Source organism: Syngnathus typhle, linkage group LG7, assembly GCF_033458585.1.
Source record: "Syngnathus typhle isolate RoL2023-S1 ecotype Sweden linkage group LG7, RoL_Styp_1.0, whole genome shotgun sequence".
Taxonomy (NCBI): domain Eukaryota; kingdom Metazoa; phylum Chordata; class Actinopteri; order Syngnathiformes; family Syngnathidae; genus Syngnathus; species Syngnathus typhle.
The window spans coordinates 11,023,311-11,046,710 of NC_083744.1; the positions used below are offsets into that span (position 1 = coordinate 11,023,311).

Consider the following 23,400-nt stretch of genomic DNA (forward strand, 5'->3'; position numbering starts at 1 on the left):
GGGAACATGGTAATTAAGATTCAATGTCATGCAGAAGTGTTTTTTTTTTTTACTAATGGTCACTGAGGAGGACGGGTGGAATATTTTATAATTAAATATATTTAAATATTTTCTTCTTTCTGGGTGGTGTAACCGAAAATAACTGAGAAACTCTAAATCTGTACAGATTAACGCAAATTATAACAAACTCAAACCCGAGACATGTCACTTAAAAATGTGTTTTTTAACAGTAGTTGTAGAAAACGTCTTTTATACGATGTATTATTATTATAATAATAATAATTCTTATTATTATTGTCTTGTGATTAATAAACGATTTACCTGGTTTTATCTCTTCTTGTATAGCTAGAACATTCATCCAAATTAATTATTTCTTGTATAAACGCAGAGAAGACAATTTAAATGACCTTTAGCCGCACCCCTCCGAACAATTATGGTTTCACGATTCAAGCACGCGCTCTATACGCTTTCGGTGTGACGCATTTCCCGGACAAAGGAGCAGGTTTGTTGTCATTCAGCAGCTCTCAAGCGCTCTCATCCTCCTCTGACCCCCTGCAGCTTCAATTTACCCGTTTCGACACTCGCGTTTACGTTTGTGCAACTCTGTCTTATAAACAGAAGAACGGCGTTTAAAGGAAAGAGGAATTGCTTTGGAAGGTTGAAGTCACCGGCAAAATAAAATGATGCTGAGGATGGCAAGTTGGAGAAGATAGCATTGGATTTCATCTTAAGACGACAATATAATAGAAATAATTGGAAAGTTAAAGGACAAGTGGCGAGAGAAAGGATCAGTCCCGTCCGGGTGAAGATGGGGATGGAGTGCATGACGTCTTGGATTTTGACATGTCACGGTACGAGCGCATTTTTGTTGTTGATGAAACTACGAGTAAAACGTTTTTCCCACAGGGAGAGTCGCTATGGCAAAGTGGGCGGGTGCAATTGAAACGTTAGCAGAAACCGCATTTCTATTTTAGCCTTAAATCCGTGCCAGAGCTGCCGACAAGCATCTCACCAGTCTCGCTCCTAGGCAATGTGATCCAACGCAGGTGGACCTCTTCTAGGGGGCTTGAATGAGCACCACAATGGACACGCTCTCCGCGGCGCGTCCTCTCTGAAGTTTGTAGGAGGTAAGACTGTCACTCGTTGATTTTTTTTATTATTTTTTATTAAGACAACTAAAGCATTTTTCCATTGCAAATAGTCAATTTCATATTCATGGCTTTATATGCACGTTACAGCCTACAACAGTCAGACAATGCATTTATTTTTATTTTTTTATTAATTCCATGCCTTCATTTGACAACTTCTCTCATCAATTGCATGTATTTGCATGCGGTAGGAATTAGTAAGTAAAATAACTGTTTTGTAGGCTTGACTTTCAGAAAAACAAACGCCCCACTCCCCGCCCCCCAATCAAGATTCACGGTAATAAACGGTGTGAGGTTGGGGTAAATAAAACGACATATAAAACTTGTAAATTATGGCCATTGTAGATTTGTTAACTTTCCTTTTTGGATGGGTGTGTTGATATTGGGGGTCAAGGTCACCATAGCAAGACACACAGTAAGATTTTATGATTCCACCTTAACTGTAATTTATTCCAGTTAATATCGTCTGATTCTAGTTTAGTATTGAAGCAATGTGGCTTTTCCCCCCTTTAATGTTAAATCCCATTTGACTTGCAACACACAAATACTATACACACTGCATAGTGCATACAGTTGCTACCTATTTTTTTCATAAAGGAAAGGTTCATTTGTTTTTACAACATTATAGATTCACCCTTGACCTAACCTTGTCATGTGTTGAAAATGTTACAGCAGTGCAGATCAATTTCAGCTGTAAGATCATTGGAAACAGTATTTACAGAGGACACAAAGCAGTGAAGCATCGGAGAACAATATAGCAAGACAAAAGGTTATTATAGATACTGTTTACTCATGGGGCCATTGCTGTATTCGTAGACCGCATTTTCTGGAAGTCCCACTGTCGAATTGCAGTAAGAGCAAAAAATTGGATCTGATGAACAGCTACTCTATCTCATTGCTCACTCAATTTCCAGTGTCTCAGGTAAAAAGCTCTTTTCCTACTGTGTGTCCTGACTGAGCACAGTGCAATATGCAATTTTTTCCTGTCATACTGAACTTCATCTGCTTTTATAAATGGACACTCACCTGTCAAGGTTCTTCCGCACAATCACAGCAACATACTGCTGTGCATTCTTTTAGAGGGCAGCCCGAAGCGTGGTGGGTGCTGATTTAACTTGGGTACAGCCTGAAATAGAACTCAAGTACTGGTTATGTTGTGCTACCTATTCACCGGTGAAGCCAGCAAGTTACATTTTGGCCAGCTTTGTTTGCATAAATGAAAAAACTATAAGATGAGCTGACTGGAAGAATCTAACATAGAAAAGGAAGGATCTGTGACTTTTTTTGTTCAGTCAATGGAAATTCCTGTATTTGAGTTCCTCAGTCTCTCAGTTAGAACCAATACTTGACTTCCTTGCAAATGCTCCGTTTTTAAATAGAACAGGTCGGGCATTTGAAAAGACACTACTGCCTAGAGATCAGGAAACAGACATTTCTGTCTGTCTGTTCCGTGCCATTCTATGTACAGTTTGCATGTACAGTGTAACCTCCATTTAACAGTATAATTGGGGGATGGGGTCGTCCATTAGAGATGATTTTTCTTTCATGGCCTAAAAATACCCAGTAGCAGACTATTAATTGTAATTTAGCTGGGTTTTGTTTGATTCCTATTGTCTTAAATAATTGTGGATTATAACAAGAGGGGACAAAGACAATTGTCATTATATCATTGGTCTCCAACTGACCCTGCTGTTCATTTAGCAGAAATGACTAAAATGCTGAAGTCCTGTATGTTTGCGTCACATATCAATTTCAATTGAATATCACATTTTCAAACAGCGTGGAGTACAGAAAATCCTGAATGCATTTCCCTTTGATTAATTATTATTAATTAATACCACAATGCAAAAAGTATTTAATTACACCCAATTAAAGAAAACAACTACCTAAAACATGGACACACAGTTCTTATTTCACGAATAAAGATGTACATTTCATAATCATCACCACAAATGTATAGTATGTATAGTTAACAGTACTTTGACTGCCAACCACGGCCTCATTAATATTGTGGCTGTGCTGTCTACTTTTCGCCTTGGTGTAAGTGAGGAATTCTGACCCAGAAGTGACACCATCAAGAATATATTTTACTTCATCACTCACTTTGTGTTTTGTCATCTCTAGGCCACTGTTCTACTTTACCACCACAAGAGAGTCCAGCTCCAATTTGGCCGTTACACAGTGATAAACCCACAAAAACACTGCCCTGTGTTTCACTTGTCATGGATGCCCAGGTGGCTCTGCTGCACGTATGGACAGTCCTTGTCCTGACAGCAGAACTGAATTGGATTGATACTGCAGAAGTCTACACCAATGCTTGGGCTGTCCAGATTAATGGAGGCCCTGAGGAGGCTGATCGCATCGCAAAGGAACACGGTTTCATCAACCATGGCAATGTGAGTCAAACATATAATGCGCTGTAACTGTGCGTGCTTCGTTTGCTCTCAAGATGTTGCTGTCAAATATGATTGACCTGACACTCCGTGTGGCACTAACTCTGGTTGTGTGAGAATTCTCTCTGCAACAAAAATCTGTAGGCCACCACTCTTCTTTTAGCGCTGACTCGTCATGCTTTAGACTTGCGTGCAAAGCTTTCATATTCATTTCTTTTAGCGTATGATAATGCCAGGTCACAAGACTTGTGAGCAGTTCTAATTAGTTTTATGATAACCACTCAATTGTTAGAGTAGTAAGAAAGGTAGAGTATTGCAAAGAAAACTTTACCTTGCTAGAATCTCATCCTTATTTCTAGAAATTATAATCCTCTAATTTAAACTCTCAAGCATATCAATTTATATGTGTAATTTCAGTGAATACAAAATGAGTTACAGGCCAGTGCCATGTCATAAACCTGAACCCGAATTGTTGCAGCCTTGAACGAACCCTGACGAGAAAACAACATTTGGGCTGTGCGCAAACACTCACTAACCTTCGGCACTCAGTGAAATACGAACTTTATTGCTTCATTTACTTTTTTAACTGTACTTGGAGCAGTGGAGGATGACACTTTCCGCTCCATTTTTTTCACTTGACTGGAGCGGTGTAGAATCACATTTTAAACTCAAGTGAACTCAAGGTGAAAAACTCGAAAACTCCCAAATTGGGTCGCTTGTAAATTAAGGGACCACCGTGTATTATATAGTCTCTCGACTGCACAGATTTAAACCTATTTCCAGTGGGTCTCCATCAATTGCAGTAAATGGGGGCTCACTCTAAAGAGATACCATGTGGTGAGTTATGTTGAGTAAAATTTCTGGATTAAAGAAAAAAAGATCTTATAATGTTGCTTGATCGTACTGGGCAAAAAAAAAAAATGTAGTTGTTACATTATGTATTATTTTCAGTGTCTGGGATTTCCTTTTGGCGCAGTGCCTCATCAGCCATTTTTGTTATTTTAGTCTCTGGCCACTGAGAGAAGGTGCTGCTCCAGAGGAACGATGTGCTGAATATATGTGACAGTACAGTGACTGTACAGCAAGGGTTATGAGAGGGAATACATCTGGCAAGGCATTTTGAAGCTAGGGGATAAGACTGTAAAGGTCTTAGTCCTTTTTCCGTCATCCATGGTGGTAGTTCCAAAGGGAGGCTGAGGGAACGGATGTATAATAGAGGCTAATTGGATTTCTCTTTCTAATGTGATTATAGGATCATCAGAAAGCTGATTAGGTGTTCACTTCTATGTCCAGTAATGCACAAATGTATAGTGTATTGATGAATGTGTAGTTTTGCTTATCGTAATTCAGTTTAATTGTGTTTGACTTGTCTTGAGGATGAGAAATTGTGTTTGTAAGTGTTTAGTACGAGACATTGTAGAGGGGTAGGGTATGCTTCCTGATTGATTTTTCAAAACCCAACTATCTCCATGTACTTAATTGTTTTATAGTTTGGCACCAGTTGACAAATTCCATTTTATTTCAAGCAAATAAGAAATTAGATATAGAAAGAATGAGCTGTTATTGACAACCACATGATAACTATTGATACTTTACCCAGCGCAGTTGAAAACTATTTGGCCCAGTCCTGATTTCAGCTTTGTTTGGGGGTTTTAGGCCGATTGGACCATCTAAATTGCTCGTTGGTGTGAGTGTGAATGGTTGTTTGTCTCGGTGTGCCCTTGTAAATATATTTTCAAGTAGCATTTTAAATGGACTATAGAAGGACGTATGAAGTTATATGACTAGTGCATAAACCTTAGCGCTAGTGATCTGATAAAACTCCATGATCATTTTAAAGACGTTAGATAATAAAAAGTTAGGCTGTTTGATCTTTATTACTGCTTTATTACAGTGTTAAGGATAGCTAGGATTATTTTTCATTCGGAAAGCGGGAAGTTCAGGGAAGCACCTCATCCACGCGGTCAGTCACTCACAAGTCAAAAAGTGTCGCCAGACACACAAGTAGAATTAGTGGCTGATTTATTCTCTCCTCCATCCAATTCACATAGCATCAAAATGACTTACTCAATCTGATATTGTCATCTGCTCCCCAAATTCTGGACCCCAAAGTCCACGTGAAATCAAGATTTAGGTGTACTTGGATTGCATTTCTGTATACATTTTTACACCTGTAACTTGGAACTGTCTCGGAAGGAATACAATTTTCAAGTAACCCCCCCCCCCCCACTCCAACCCTGGTTGCCTCATTCCAGTTTTCCCACCTACCACTCTTTTTTTCCCAGTGTGGCTAAAGCATCGGTGGTGCATGGTGCATGAAAGGATGTTATCTTCTTCTGTTGAGATAACAAATGGTGGGAAGCTATAGAAGTCGCCATATCTCTGATTCCATAGTCGCTGGAGCAATAAAATCGCAACAGCCGCAGCTGGCAGAATTGCATCAAGCTGGCAGAAACTCAATATTATGAGTCTAAGATCTAATATTTCAAAATCAGAATCAAGCCAAAATATTCTTGCTCTCTGCTGGATAGTTATATTGCCATGGCTGGAGGACTATTGCCAATTTCTCTCAATGCTCAGACAACCTACGTTTGAGCCACCAGCCTGCTGGGTCAATTCATCGTCTTCTTTCCAGTTCACATCAAATGACTTGCATGGTCTTGTCGCAAAGCAAACAATACTACAGCCCAGTCTGCGGTCTTCAGATGTGTCAGATAATTTGTCTCTGGCTGTGTGGGATGAGTTGATAGTTTTGCTCAGAAATGACAGATGCTTCCTCAAGTGACTGCATGCATGCCATTTGCTCTCATTTTAGGCTTTGGTGAGTTGATTGTAGTATTTTCAGATGTCTTTTAAAATTGTCAAAATGGATATATCAGAAAATATCATTTAGGCATGCCAGGAGGCATGGTTTTTGTGTGCTTGTCTATTGCCACTCATTTGTTCAGCTATGAAATGATTTATTTAAAGGCGCATCAAAGTATCTTTCTCTAGCTTGCTTTTGCACCCCTTCAGTACCCCTCTTCCCCACCCCAGTCACATAGCCTTGTTTTCTCTCCAGTTCATTTGTGTTTTGAGATGTTTCACACGTAAACTCACACTCCACAGTGTTATGCAGCTCAAAAGCACAATGGTTGCCCTTGGAGTATCTGCTGTCAATTCCCACAAGACTCTGAAGGAAAAATAAGGGCAGCCTATCCAGAGAAAAGCTGTGAAGTCTTTCTATCTGCTTTTTTTGGAATTCCATCGAACAATGATTGTTATGGGTTGTGTATTGTTATGGAGAAGTTCCGCCCCCCCCCATGGTTAAATTTTTAGACGTTGAGCTCTTCACATGTACATTATTTCTGCTCCAGTCTTTAGCAGAGCTGTAAAATTGCATCTCACCGAATGTGTTTTGACAAACAGAAAAATGATTTTATCTTCTTTCCTTTATCTGGTACAATGTATTTGTCAACCTTTGGTATTTTGGTAAACATCAATGCCTGTGATTTTGATCATCAAGACCGCATGCTCCAAATGCATACAAATAAAAAAAGGGGAGATGGGTTTGCATCATTTGCTGTGATAAATGGCTGTTTATCTTTCCACACACCTTTATCCAAATTGCTAAGCAGATACAAAAATAATAATAATCTCATATCTTGGTGAATAATAAAGAATATTACACTGCATTTTTTATGTATTTTGGCCTTTCCACTTCCTCCACAAGAATTGATAGGCATACAATCTTCCACTTGTTCCAGGAATTTCGAACATCGTGCGAAAAAGCGGTTCAGAAAATGGATGGATGGAAAAATAATACTACTGAGACAATGTCAGGCATTATTGCGATCGGAATTTCCTTTGTGAAGAAGTAAACAAATACTTCTAAAGGTGGCGGCTGACTAGATGAGTAAGAGAGCAGATGAGAGCAGTCTCCTCTGAGACAGTATCTGCTTGTTTTAACATTGTCTCCTCTTCAGGGGCTTTTTTAAAGTCAAGTCACAAGGTACTTCTGCCTCTACATTATTTTACCCACACTATACATCAAACCAACAAACCTGGTGTATTTGCCATTTACTGCCCAGATTTGTTGTTGCTTTTTTGTAATTATACATTCATTAAAATCCCCAATATTCTATTACAATAATGTATTTGTATATTAATTAAATGGGTTAGATTTCTGACTTGGATTCTCAGAAGCAGTGAATACGTCTGAAAAACAGTGGTTTCTCTTTTGACTAGAGGCAGTGCTGCTGCTTCACAGCAAAATGTTCTGTGGCCAAATCTCAAATCAAGTCTCTGTTAGTTAACTGTTAAATTGTATGTGTGAAGGTGTTTCCTGTGAAATGCACCACTTTTCTTTTGCCATGTTTTGTACATTTGCAATACTCAGAAAGCTGCAGATGAATAAGTTAAGTGAAGGTAATGACGATACAATTAAATGTGTGAAGTAATTATCCATCACTGCAATGCAGTTGCTGCGCTGATTTGATCACAGAAATGCTCCAATTATGTTGATATCCTTCAATTGCAGTCAGTAGCTGTCATCTGTAATACAACTAATTAATCCTTGCAGGAATCAAAGCTATTGGTATGACCTTATCCAAGACTCTGCTGCCGTAGGCAATTATCTGCCTTTAAACTAGATGTGGCTAGAGGCACAGTCTACTTGATAAAAATACAACCATCAGGTGATATGACATGTGTTGGGTTGATTTGATGAATTTTTGGATCTGTTTGACTTTTTACCATGAGCCAGACTCATACATAGAGTTCTGAGCTCTACCTTTGGGCATTGCACAATGCGGATAGACATTCTGGTGCAGCTGTTTCGATTCCCGCTTCTACATTTCCCATCTGCTGCAGTCAAACACCGTAGAATATTAGTGTCCCCAATTAACTGTTGCTAGGAAGGGAAATGTAGACATATGTGTTATCAGTTTTCACAAAATCAAGGATATCTTCTGCTAACGCAAAGGCTGTAAATGGTGATTTATTTATTTATTTATTTACTTATTTTTTAAATGATGTCTGAAAAATTGGTGGGGGGTTGTATTATGAAAAAAAAATTTTTACTCTGTAAAAAAAAATCTCTTAAAGATACATTATAGAATCAAAAATGCATTTCTAAAACGTGTCATGCAACAGTGAACATCGGACTATATGTACCTATCCTTTCCACATTTGGCGTGAGGAAGCGTGCTAACTTCTGTCACTATAATCGAACGAATAGCGATTGCATAGAACTTTTTAATGAAAGAGTGTTTTTTCATTCATGTTAAAATCACATTATTGTGGTCAAAGTGTCATCTCTCTGAGGCATTGTTGTGAGCTCGCTTCAAAATGTGCTTCCCTTTTGGGTTTTCCATTCTACACACACAACTCCAGTATATGGCGTTGAAAAACCAAATATTTCTGTTTGCTGCACCCTTGAGACACATTCACTGAACTGCCAGTGTTCAATTGAACCCAGATTAAGAACCACTGCACAATGCTCTCTCTTGCGTGCATGCACAACACACAAACAAACACACACGCGCGCACGCACACACACACTTTTAAAAGCCAGAACATCCCCGGCTTCAGTAGAGAATGTATGCTGTGTGGAACAAATGCTGCTCAGAGTCAGGGATGAATGCAGTGTACGTTGACATTTTTTGTCCCAATTGCATTCACCTTGTGAATCTATAGTGCACAGTCGAGCTGCAGTGCTGCATGAGCAGCTTTATCTAAAATGTAAATGTCTCAGGGCTTCTCTGAATATTGTCTGAATTGGCATGGTAGTTATCCAGTAATATATGTAACACCAATTGCTATCTTTGTAAATGGGGATTTTTATTTTTTTAAGTAAAGAATTAATGTTGGTTGATTTTTTTCTCCTTAATGTATAAAATTGTCATTTAGAAAAAGCATTTTATCTTAGGTTGTCTTAAAATTGGCTTGATAATTAAATAAAAAAATATATACCGTATTTTCCGGACTATAAGGCGCACCGGACTATAAGGCGCACCTTCAATGAATGGCCCATTTTAAAACTTTGTCCTTATATCAGGCGCACCGGACTATAAGGCGCACCATTAATGCATCATGGCAGATTTTTAATCCAAATCAAATCATTCTCCATTTTATCATTTCTCTTTCAACTTCAGATGCAACAAATTAATTTATAATCACAAAATAATGATCCATAGTCGTTTTGATTCATGATTCATAGTCTTCAGCGGGCCACTTATGATTGATTTCATGACACAATGCTTTGGGCCAGTTTAGATTTAGGAATTTAGTCCATATATAAGTCGCACCGGACTATAAAGCGCACTGTTGGCTTTTGAGAAAAATTTAGGCCAGTGTGTTATCGTTGTTTGCATGAGCTCTAAGTGCACGCAGACCCACTTTATACTGTAAAGTATTCTTTGTACTTGCAAGATTAAACATGAAGTATTGATAGCTTTTTGTTTGATGTATCTATCAAAATAAATTGATAGAAGTAGCACAAAACTATCCTCCATAAATGCTGCATGACTGTAATGCAAATTGTCGGCTGATCTGTCATGAATGTAATAGAGGTCCCGAGAGATCTAGTCATAATGCACAATAGCAAAGCATTATTTATCATTATTATGAAGGCTGTCATGAGAATTCTTTGCACCAGTCTCAGTCATTCTGTTTTGACGCACTTGACGCGGCAATGTGTTGAGAAAAGGGTTAAACGAAATAAAATAACACCTACAGTGTGTGAACATGCTATCAATTTGTACTATCAATCATTTTACAGTCAGTGGTACCTTTGCTTTGACCAGTGGCATGATAGGGTGGGACGTAGCTAAATGAGGCTGCATTCCAACGTTCTACCAGCTTGAACATTGCAGGCTGCACCTTTTAATAATACAGTAGCATCAAAGATGTTATTCAGTAGGACACCATCTAAACAACAAACAGGAGGGAGGGATTGTATTAATGCAGATATTAATCTCAACAAAGAATGGTGTGGTTGGTACAAGTCCTACTTTTTTTCTAAGTAGGTTTGCTTTTTTGTGCTATATGTTTAAAAGTGCCGACAGCCTCCATTTTTCTGAGCTAAGCCCTTGAAGGTCAGAATACGGAGATGAGCCTGTTTAACATATTTCCTTCCTGTGTTTCACCATTGCTGCAATACACCCACAGTCATCCCTGCCTCCAGTCTTGTATCTACAAATAGATGAATTGATATCAAGTTATCTTGCTAAAAGTCTTCTGAGTGATAGTACCACTGATCTTATAGCATCTTCTGTACAAACAAGTATCAGTCTGGACCTTTATGCATTTACTAGTCAAATAGCTCACACTCTTGATATGTAGCAGATGCAGGGGATCGATATACATCTTTTTTGCATGATGGAGCCACACTTAAGAGTTTTGAGTCAGGGATGAATTACTCACTGTCTAGAGCACGAGTGTCAAACTCATTTTTTTTGCGGGCCGCATTGTAGTCATAGCTTCTTTCGGAGGGCCATTATGACTGTCAGCCCAAATAAATGTATGAGCACCTCATATTATATACAGTAGAAGCTGCAAAACAAACTGACAAATAACTTGTTTTCAAATCATAGGAGTAAAAACTGGTCAAATATAAAAAAAAAAAAGATATTAAAATTTGCAATTCTAGTAATGGCACACGAATTCGATGCACAATTTGTCTTCGCGGGCCACATAAAATTATGTGGGGGGCTGTATCCCCGAGCCTTGAGTTTGACACCTGTGGTCTAGAGGTATACACTTTGGGTCAGCGTCCCAAAACGGTATTGTGCAACTTTCTTTTGATGCATTGAGGTTGAAAGACTAAAGGGAGCCCCGGTTCTAATCCCAAACTACAATATTTCCTGTCTTATGGTTCAGGAACAAACAGACAGACAAACAGACAGCAGCCGCTTCAACTGATCACTCTCGCACCAACCGTCATGAAATAAAATAATAAAATAAAAAAATTAAAAAAACAACAACTCTGCAATGGCAATACAGATTCTAAAGATTGCCCTAGATTTGCCTAATTCTATGCGTCATTGCTTATGCTCTTTGTCAGATGCACTCATCACAGTGGGATATTTTTCATCATGTCTTAAGTAGATCCAAGCACACTTCTTTATCTGCTGTAAATTTATGTTCTTTATACGGTCATTAAAAAGCCTAAAAAAGACGTACTTTTTTTTATCTTTTAATATTCTTACTGAATTATTTTTCAAACATGATTCCCTCATGTTCCCTAATATTATTTTGAAAATTACATTTACTGAAGGTTTGCAAAAGAAAAAAGGACGTGTTATTCTCAAGAAATGATGGTACGATATTCCACGATTCTGTTTCTGTCTCAGCTCAAGAGACTTTTTGCTGGATGGTGCACTGAGATTTGACATGATTTTTTTTGAAAATATGATGTGATCTAATTTTTTCCTTTTAATTTTTCCATCGAGATTTGACGTGCTTTAATTTTTCATAAGCTTAGCTTCATCATGCACGACCTGTTCTTTAATAGATGTTTATTGATTAAATTCTGAAAGTAGGGGTGGCGAGTAGGGTGCCAAGGCATTTGGTGGTTTCTTTTGTTAAAACAACTGTTAATTCTACCTTAAATGTAAGGAATGGCTGATTTCTGTGAGCAAATTTCATCATTGTCAGTAATTAATATCCAGTAATATTCTTGTCTGTTTCAAGTTGTTTTATTATGTATTATTCAAACTAATCAGGGTAGAAACTACATTATCATTTGTGATTACAGAATTTACATTCCATGTCTTTGCAGTATTTAATTTTGGTTGAGAGTGTTTTTTTGCAGGGTTTCCCAAACACCTGAATTATATATTTTTTCATCTTCAGACTCAAATGTACAGAAATATATGTTATTTACATACAGAAAATTGGCAGATATAAACATTTAACCAATAATGAGGACGCTAACATGCATACTTAACAGACTTGAATTAAAAACCCCAAGAAAAAACATGAGGTAAATTCGACTAGTGGCCCAGTGACCAGCTTATTTACTTGATGTGTGTCTCTATTATGCTTGTGATATATTTTCACATAAAATCTTTGCAATGCGCCCACATAATTGTTTGAGGCTTTCCACAGCTTAGCTTTTCCCAAGGCAATTCTCCTTATGAATTCAGTCGAGGCAAGGAGGCTGCAGTTAGAGCTAGGATGTAAACAAATAATTACCTCTCATTTGAAAATACCCAATTACCTTTGGTTTTAGACTAGTAAAATGAGCTTCTTCCCCCAAGTACAAACCAGGCCTTTCAGCTGTAATTTGCCTAAAGATAGCAACTGGGTCGATTGCAAATTGTGTGTGTGTGTGTGTGTGTGTGTGCGTGTGTATGTGCGCGCGTGTGTGCGTGTGGCCATCCAAATCTGTCATATTTTTTCTTTTACTTTACTTACTATGTGTGTGTTTTGTGTAAATGCCCTATAACAAATGGCAGCAAATAAAAGCCCATTGAGATGGTGACAGTTCGATAATCGTGTCTAATATTTCCATTTCAGTGAAACAACAGTTGGAACATTGCATCATCTGTCAAGGTTGGGTGCTTTTTTTATAGTAGTCAGCTAATGATGTCACTTGTCTCATGAAGTTGACCCTGACTTTACACCACCTGTCCATCAGTCCCTCAATCCATCCATCCATCCATCCATCCATCCATCCATCCATCCATCCATCCATCCATCCACCCATCTTGCTGGATTTTCATGTGTACATTTATAGGGCTTTGGGTTAGGGTTAGTTTCAGATACACTGCCACTTGAGTGAAGTAAAAGAAAAGGGGGCAGGACCGCAGCAACAGCCACTGTTGATCATGCACTTACTAAGGATTCAAAGCACATTTGTTTGTACTATACCTTGAGGCATGAAGGTGTAGACAGGGTGGAAAGAGAGCGAAATAATTTAAGTGAGAACCCTGAACTTGAAAAATATTAACTTCCGAAACTGTTCAGTGAGTAGTCAAGAGTGCAGTTAGCTTCGAATGCAAACTCATTGTTTATTAGGAACCATAGAGTCTTGGTCTAATGTATAAAATACCTTGGCACTGCAAGTATTAGAAACAGGTTTGTTCCACAGAAGCACCGCCTTAGTGCAGCACAAGTCACTCTGCTGCCTTGTCGTTATTAATGGTGATGTTGATCCCATTAATTTCATGGGTCACACCTATGTCTTGCATTATTCATTAGGTGGTTTCCTTTTATGTCTTTCTTCATTATTTTAAGACTCAAGGAGGTAGCCCATGTAAATCTTTAACCAACTAGTGAGGGCTTTTATTTCAGCCTTGGACTTTGTAAAAAGAGAATTTTTCAAAACTGTCCAGTGTTTGTAATGATAGCTTTAGGCAAACATTGATAGTGTACTTTGGAAGATAAAGCTCAGTATGCTCTATATATGTAGTATATGCAGCCTACAGTATGCTGTGCTGGTGGTGTTGTGTATTATATAAAGGTACGTTTGAAAGGCAGTGGTTTGAATCTATCATCTCCATTTACAATTGTTGCATGAACACACTAAACTTCATCACATAGTCATGCAGCTGTTGTCATTCAAATTTGTTTGGTGTAAAAGTTTCATTTACACATTAAAACAGAGAGGATGCAGTATTTTGATAGACACCATTGGTGACAAGTGGCTGGATTTAAATTCATTACAATTGTTTGAATCAGCAATGTGTATTTTATGTTGGCATTTTAGTTTGCATCATTAGAGCTTTTTCACACAGCTTTCTATTTGGAAATGGTGGAATTCAATGGGCCTGCCATGTAGATTTGTATGCACTTTGAAAGAAAATTATGACTTGTTACATTGCAAAGTAATAAGGGTGATTTACTCTCATCGGATTTGTTGTCCCGTCGTAATTTTTAGATTTAAATCAAACTGGACAGCTGGCAACTTTCTCAATCCTTCCAGACGAGGCTTCATGCCTCCAGTCTGGTCAGTCAGCCGGCAGCCCAGAGAGGGCTTTCATCCTGTTGTCTTCTCTCTCTCTTCTTTCTCTTCAAACACATCCATTCTTCTTGGTGTGCTTGTCAAATCTTGCATCTCACTCCACTCTTCCCTCCCTTCTTCTTTGCCTTTCTGCTTCTCCTTTTCTGCTTCACGAGGCAGGGAAGGTGAGTCACTCCCCAGTGGCACCTCAGTACATATTGCAATATTTCCTCAATGAAGACTTTTCTTTACTTTTCCTTTGTTGTTAAATTTTTGTGCATTAATGCACACAATTTCTTTTCATGTATCGATGGATGGATGGATGGATGGATGGATGGATGGATGGATGGATGGATGGATGGATGGATGGATGGATGGATGGATGGATGGATGGATGGATGGATGGATGTTGCTTGGCTGCCAGTCCGACCACCACCAAGGCATACATCAGTGCGAGTGACAAAATGTAATGTAATGTTATAAACTTATACGTATAAACTGATATAAAAGAACATTTTTCATTAGGCCAGTCATCCAGGTCATGGACAAATGTGCTACTTCTTTGCTACGATACTCGCTGATGGACGCTAAATGCTCTACTTGCCTACTTTCCATCACAACACAGTTACCAATTACCAACCTTTAAACAAACTGTAAACATATTTACTGTTGACATTTCTGTATTTCTGTAGGTTTTTGGAGATTATTATCACTTCAGACATCATGCTGTGGAGAAGCGAGCTTTTTCTAGACACACGGGGCTGCACATCAGACTGCAACAAGATGCACAAGTAAGACTTTTTCTAATTACTGAGGCCTAAAATCAATTAGCATGTGAATCATTAGAAGAAACTGATGTTGATGTGAAGGACAGCTCATTTTAATCTGTTTTGGCAAGTCCCACTAAAGCTTATATCCTCTCCTCATTTTGAAATTAATTTTTCATATAATTGTTATCCAAATGGGTTTAGTATAACATCTTAACATGGGAAACCTTCACCAAAATTAAATGTAGCATTAGCCACAAGAAGGGAAAGTTATAGTCATTCCCAGAATATTCTGCATTTCAGTTGTATGAAAGCTAGCACTAAAATCATTGAGGATGTTTGATGAAAGCCTCGACTAGATTCACTTCTATTTCAAGACTTGGCTGGTACGTTTGACGAAAGACAACCATGCAACTTACAGTATGTTTGATTTGTTTTTCGTCTAAAACCATCAAACAGCCAAGGCTGTAAAAAAAATGTAATTACTTTAAGACTGAGCACGAGCTGAAAAGCCATACTCTCGGACAATGTCTCTGTCTCCTGACTCAGCAACAACAATCCGGGCTTCGGTGTAAATGCAGCTGACTTAGATGAATTTTTTTGTAACTGCAACGCTCTAAGAAACTTTGTTGTAGAATCCGTGCTCATATCGAACGACCCCGAAAACTTAATTAGTAGTGATGATTGACAGCACTGAGAACACACTGGCTCAGAGGCCTAGAAAATGCAAAAGCCCATCAATGTATTTTTACTCTTGACGTTTTACTTTATGCTGACGGTCAAATGTTCTGAATTTGAATGGGTGAAGCCTTTCTGTGTGGGGCTTGCATTGTTTTTTTCTCCCGGTACTCTGGCCTTCTCCCACATTCTAAAACATGTATATTAGGTTAAAAAATCCAGTTCGTCATGACAGTCCATTTATCACTAACAAGCTCAGCATATGGATTTTTGTTAACAATTTTTGTTATATATATATATATTTTTTTTTTATAAAACCATGTTCCACCACTAATTTGATTTGGTTAAAAAAAAAAAAGCAATCATTTTTTATCCTTTCTTTGATTAAAATGGTATGAACATAGTGCCGTGCTGGCGGGCGTTCACTGTGTTGCCAGGCAGCCACTGTCATGGATTTTTTTCCCAAGATGTACTTACGAATGCTTGAATTAATTTTTATACCAGCCACAGCAAGGAGCTGATGCCAATCAAATATTTTCAATAAAATTCCATCTGACAAAAATATTAAAAGACAGAACATGTGCTTGTTTGTGTTTAATTTTGCCAACACAACTTTAAACTGTGCCCTGTGGTAGCTGGTGCCAAGATGTCCGTTACGGGTAAATAAGGAAATTAAATATTGATTTGTCACTGAAACAACATTGATGCCCTCGTTCTTTAAGCCAAGTTTGAGTTGCATCACCACTACTGTATGATTGAACCACCACCGCTGATATATTGAAAACATTTCCATCTAGACAGCTCATTGTGTAGGACAAGGTTACCATGAAACAAGAAATCAAAGAATTAAAGAATTAAATGAAAGAATATTACCACGACACAAAGAGAGTCAGTAGAGAGAAGAAACTTTGTGAAGAAAATTCATTTCCCCTTTCAAAATCTAACATCTGGATTCATAACATTTACAAGTACCTGTACAGCCAATAGTCACACACTTGGTTGCTGTCATCCCCAAAATTATCAGCTTGATTGATTTCTTTTCTGAAACACAGTAATATGCTTTTTGCCTCTACCACTAACACTTTGCATCCCATCCCTACTATCTTCATTTTCCTTTCACAGTGCTCTTCAAAACCATCAAAGTGGTTCAACCTAAAGCGCAAAACTCTCTTTTAAAAATGCAAACCAAGCTGTCTGGACTTTTGAGTGCAAAATAATTACCATAAGAATAACGAAGCACATCTCCTGCCCTCCTCGCCTACAATTTTGCCTTATACAAGCAGCTCAGTTTTCCCAAGAGAACTTGCTGCTTGTCTGAAGCGCTACTTATACTTAGAATGACAGGAGGGATTGCAAATCTAGTTTGTATGAAAGAGTTCAACATTTATCGCTTGGCTTCCATATCCACAGTATGTCTTTGCAGCCCTTTTTACACCTTTTGCCTACTGTCCAAACATTCGGTTAGGTCAGTGGTCTCAAACTCAACTTGTTTGCATCAAGTATTCCACAAAATAATAGATATCGAATAGGGGGCCGCAAAATATCATCCAGCAGGCTGCAAATGGCCCCCGGGTTTTAAGTTTGAAACCCCTGCTTAGACTTGGGGTAGAAAAAATTCAAACACTTGCTACTTGGATTGTAATAAAAGATTGCAATCTTATTAAGTCACACGAAACATGCTCACCAGCAGTGTGCGAAATCTGTCTCTTGTTACTTGTAGCTAGGCTCTTTGTACACAACTAGAGCTTAGGTTTGGTGGCTTTTGCAATATCCTATGACATTAAAGTCCAACAATGCCAAAACGATGAGTGTCTGTGCTTGTGTATGTTTGCACACCTCAGGTTCTATGGGCAGAGCAGCAAGTGGTGAAAAGGAGGAAGAGGAGGGAAGTCTTTGAGGAACCAACCGACCCTGATTTTTCCAAGCAGTGGTACCTGGTGTGTAATGATCTCTAATTTGTCTTCAGATTTGGTTTTCAACATTATTATTCTACACTATTATTCTGAATTCTATTATTATCACTATTATTATTAGTAGTAGTAGTAGTAGTAGTAGTAGTCTAATTTGTCTTCAGGTTTGGTTTTCGACGCTATTATTCTACACTATTATTCTGAATTCTATTATTATTTCTATTATTATTATTAGTAGTAGTAGTAGTAGTAGTAGTAGCAGCAGTAGTAGTATAAAATTATAACCTAAGTAAACATAAATGCAGTTTTTAAATGATTTGATTTATTATAGGTAAACTATTTATAGCTACCTGTGTGAAAAGGTAATTTACTTGCTCTCTTGTGAAACCATGAATCATGAAATACGTTTTAACACTACTGGGAATACATGTAAATCGACAATCAACTGGATTTTAGTTTACCAGAGGGGTACGGCTTGTTGAGAAGATTCCTGTGTCTCACATGCTGTTGACTTGTCCAATAACCATATGTCTTCAGTCCACTCTGACTCATCAAGACTTAAATACCAAAGTAGCTTGGGCTCACGGCTACACTGGAAAAGGTATTGTGGTGACTATCCTGGATGACGGCATTGAGAAAGACCACCCAGATCTCATCAACAATTATGTTAGTGAACTTATTAAGACTTTGCATTATTAAGAACCTCCTTGAAACATGCTGCGAGTTATAACCTTGGTTCTTGGTCTTTTAGGATCCGGAGGCCAGTTATGATGTCAATGATGGAGATGCTGACCCACAACCAAGATACACTCAGCGTAATGAGAACAGGTAAGGTATGCAGTGAATTCATCAATTTGCCAAGGTATTACTTTTAACTACCCCTAAATGAGGAAAGCAAAGAAGTGCATTCAAAAAAGGCTAAGAAATAGCACGATTTACCTTGATAATATGTATGCACTTCGCTACAATCAACTTTGAAGGTGCTGCTTGGCCTATACTCAAGTCTAGAAAATACCAATTTCCTTGTCTTCCACACAAAAGCCTCGCAGCCATTTTGGCGCTGATTTGTTCAAAACCTTTCACCTGCCTTAGGTTGCCCCTCAAGCCTTTGATTACATTCATAAATATTTACCATGCTTCAATGTTGAGCATAAAGTTCCATCAAGGAATATAGCCTAAATCTCAAGCTCACTCTTTCTTGTAATGTAGTTTTGCGATGCCTCAGTCCTAGTGTGATTCATACACTGATGTTGCATGAGAAGGCCTGCCTCTCAGTCAGCGCTCTGCTTCATCCTAAGGGTTGAGGTTGAGATTCTGTGCAGGCCCCCACCAGACCTTGCTTTATGCATTGGAGCAATGTCATGTCGAAAGAGGAAAGTTACGAGAGTGGAATTGTCCAAAATCTGGTGGTGTGACGAATGCTTCGGCGTGTTCAGTATGAATTAGAGCGGGTCTTCTTGCCCGGCATCGGTGCCTAATCTCATAAATGCAATTCTGGGAGAATGGACAAGATGCACTGCTAAATCTTTTAGATAGCCCTCCCAGAAGAGTTGAAGCTGTTATAGCTGCAAAAGGTGGACCAACATCACAATGAACGGTTCAGTACGAACCCTTTGGATTAAGAATGGGATGTCATTTCCGGTCATTTGTGTGTCAAGGCAGTTGAGTGAACACTTTTGGCAATACTGTACTTTGCAGCTTGCTTGTCTGTCACAGATTAGATTATCATCAATCAAGCAAAATGACACCATTTTTTTTATTTTATAAATGTTTCTTTTGATGAAGAACACACTTTCTTAACACAAAAATAAATACTAGAATAATGAAAATCAAACAAATTTGATTTTAGAAAAATGTGTGTTAATTTTTCAACACTTTTCAACGCGCGTGGGTGTGCCCATGGCAACAAGTGGGCCGTAGTCTAAACCCCATGGGGTACATGAAAGGCTACATGTCTTTTCAAATCTTGTTCTAAATCTGTCAGTTTTCTTCAAAGACTGCAGCTTTCTTTGCTGCTGTGCATTTTCTCTTTCAGGCATGGTACTTGCCACTTTATGTTTTTACCTTTTAAATGTAGTGTGTTTTTTATTCTTTTGTGACTGTAATTGTGATAAGAAATGTTGTTTCCTGTCCAAAAAAATGTGTTTATTTAAAAGTACATTAATAATATCCTGTGACAGAACAAAGCACCACTGCAGGGGATTACTCACCGCCTCTGATTCAGTTCCAATAAGGAGCCAAAGCATCACCATTGAAAAGATGCACATGCACCCTTTTAAAATCAGACACTTTCACTCACATACTCTATTACCGAGTCAGTTAAAGTGCACCTACTATGTGTTACCAGTGAGATCAATGAAATAAATAAAGTCTGCAGTGATTTAGAGTAACCTGAACATATAGTACAGCATGTGAGTAATTTCAATATCTCCCTCGCAATCAAATTTTATGAGATAATTCATAGGCAAGAGGGAGTAAGGAGGGTTTTCAGGCTGCCATTTTGATTAAAACGCTGACACAAAGGTTGTTTCCCTTGTTTATAATTAGCATGTCAGGCTCTCTGCTTCATGAGTTGGCAGTTTGGACAGATATTAGTGGAATGGAGACAGGATACACTGAAGGCTGGGTTCTTGCAGAAACAGAACAGCAGAAACTATTGGGTTGGACCATTAACGAGACACCCCATAGAAACAGATTGAAATCAAAAGTGATGCCAAGAGACACATCCCTACAATTAAGCCAAGCATGGCCATGCTGAGAGGCACATTTGGTCATGCTTTCTCGCTTCCTACTCACAGTCAAAACCCAACACAGGCAAGGGTATACTTGTGGCTGTGCTGCTCCACCAGCATTTGACTGCTCTCGTTACACAGTAAATGGTATCATTTCAGTTTCACCCACTGGAACTAATCGGTTCTCAGTATAAAACAAAATTGAATACAAGTTGCAACAGATTTGCAGATTTGTTTATTTTATTTTTTAATTTACATTCTACAGAACGTTCCATCTTCACTGAAATTGATGGTTGGGTGATATAACATTTACATTGCACTTTAGTCATTGAATTGTGTACTTTGGTAACATTCAACAAGTAGAAGTAGAAATATTAACAAAGTACAGTCTAAGTGTTGTATACTAGTCGGCATAAGAAATCATACAAAACTATAATAAATTGCTATCATTCTATTGAGGGGTCAAACTTGCACCATCAGAAACTTTAAACGCACTGTACAGTTGATGTTTTAGGTAACATTGCAGTTCAGTTGCCCGACTGTTAAGGAAATTATTATTTAATGGACATCTAAAATGTAAAGCAAACCTGACCTTGCTGTTCCGTTTTCCTACCGTCATATTTCCTTTTTCTTGTCTTAACATCATAAATAAGTCAAAAAAATCAATCAAAACATTAAATTAAAAGAAAAACACTGTCAGATATCCAAGTCAAGGACAAACACCCATACCGGCCAGTTTTTCCTTGATTGGATTCTTGATTTTGTGTTGTGGACTGTATTTCCATTTAAAGTTTTAGGTTCAAGTTTTCAGATCACTTCTGTGAGAGATAATCTGAGTAACAAAAATGCATCAACTGAATTAGTGCTATAAAAAAAGTTGAACTAAAATGAACTGTTTTTACTGCTTAATGTTCCACTATGGTGTCTGAAGAGGAAACTTACTCTTTGCTCATGCTGTTACCTGCATAATAAGTCTCAATTTGCCCCTTGATTACGTACAGTATGTAGTTAATGAAGGAAGCGTCAAGTCACCATTAATTGCTTTACATTAATATATCATAAGAGCAGTATATACATATACATATATTTATATATATTTATTTATATATAGATGCACTGATTGCCTGGGAATTTTACAAGTGTAAAAGTGAGTTATAAACATTATAAAAGCCATGGTTTGATTGATTAACCTCGAACAGAGTACATGTGTCCAACTTGTGTAATATTTCATTTAAAACTTGGGACAACTCACCCAGAAAATGGTTCTAGGACAGGCCAGTACCACTTTTCTCAGTGCATTGAAATGACCCAGAAATGAAAAAGTCTGGAGTTAAAAGGATTTTTATTGTATATGATATGGCATGACTCGACTGTGACTGCCTCCAAAAAAGCCCTTAGGATGATCAGAATCTCCAAAATTGAATTGCTGAATAAGCAATATGTCATCATTTTTGTTTATGGCATTTTATTTTACTTTTTTTTTTTTTTCAAAAGCAGAAAAGTTCAATTCTTCCTGCGCAAAAATCTAGTAGATCAGGCCCTGGCTGAGTTGGAAATGTGATGGAGTGGGAATAACATGATGGTGATACATCACTGTGTTCCAGTGCTTAATCAGGCGTTGCTGTGCTCTGACCCTGTGAAGTGACTTTGGATCAAAAAGAGTTTTGTTTTGTTCTTTGCTCTGCCATAGCAGCACTGTGGCTGTAATGAGCTTCATTTTGATACTGTTGAGATAGTAAGTCCCCAGAGACAGCAAGCCTCCTCTATCACATATTAAAACCTTTTAATGAAGAGGACTGAATTTTAAAATGAGAGACATTTGTTCATCTGTATTTTATAGCTGAAAGTGTCAGCCAATAACGTTAGGTATAGACGATAGATGCAAGGGAATTATTGTGTGTACGGCATTGTAACGGTCAATGTGCCAAGGTTTCATAATTATATCTTACAGACTTCATTAGCATGTATCACTGATAGGGGAGTATAGATTTGTGATAGGTTGCTGCATTTTTCATCATTGATTATGTGCCCTCTAAAACTCAGCACTCGCATTAATAAATTACTAAATGAATGATTAATCTGCAATGATCAAATAGATTAGTTCAGAGGTGTGGCTGTCAAGGTAAAGAGATGGGTCTATGTCTGTCAGTGTCACCTCTCACTTCAGATTTGACCTCAATGTGCTGCCATTTCAATTTAATCTGCCCTGGGCCTTCAGAATTTACTGTGAAACCTCTACTTACTAATTTAATTTGTTTCGTGATCGCGTTCGTAGGTCAAAAAGTTCTTAAATATGAAATGGAGTAAAAGCCATTTTTCCCATAAGAATTAATGTCAAATGGAAGATTCATGTTTAAGTGCTTTACCTTGAAAGTAGTTACAACTTGCTATAGGAGTAGACGCTTGAGAGACGGGGGGTGTGATGGGGGGTAGACATGTACCATATGCTTAATTTCTACGTTGCTCTTCTGAATCCCCTCGCCGCTTTTTGCACTAGCCCTCTTAGAAGTCATGATTGACTCCAAAGATTCCAGATAAACTACCAATGAACTTGTCAACATGCTAACGTGCACATAGAAACACAGGAAGTGACCAAGCGAAGGGTAAAGACAATATGAAAATGGGTAAATGACATAAACACACACACACGTCACAATCTCACCAGACACGCTCTGAGAGAGCCACTCACGGGTTCAGAAGTCGAATTTGGTTGATGAGAAGAGGCAAAAAAGTCTTGAGGCTCCGATTCGTATCTCAAAATGTTCATAAGTATGTAAACGCTTGTTAGTAGAGGTTTCATTTTATTGAGAAATGGGACGGTTTCTTTAAACAGTCAGATTTCAAG

General features: G+C 38.1%; 1 protein-coding gene across 3 annotated transcripts in view; it reads left to right on the top strand.

Moving 5' to 3' along the window:
• The first annotated feature begins 503 nt into the window (after positions 1-503).
• Positions 504-23,400, top strand: part of furinb (furin (paired basic amino acid cleaving enzyme) b) — a 38,420-nt gene continuing 15,523 nt past the window's right edge. Inside the window, exons 1-7 of one of the 3 annotated variants that reach the window (XM_061283440.1) lie at positions 504-851; positions 1,028-1,127; positions 3,273-3,544; positions 15,161-15,259; positions 17,755-17,850; positions 18,361-18,489; positions 18,575-18,651. In XM_061283440.1, coding sequence (XP_061139424.1) covers positions 3,371-3,544; positions 15,161-15,259; positions 17,755-17,850; positions 18,361-18,489; positions 18,575-18,651 — 575 coding nt within the window. In that variant the 5' untranslated portion in view covers positions 504-851; positions 1,028-1,127; positions 3,273-3,370. Of the gene's footprint in view, positions 1,128-1,980; positions 2,071-3,272; positions 3,545-15,160; positions 15,260-17,754; positions 17,851-18,360; positions 18,490-18,574; positions 18,652-23,400 lie in introns of those variants that run through there. The other 2 variants (XM_061283439.1, XM_061283441.1) reach the window with 2 other exon arrangements.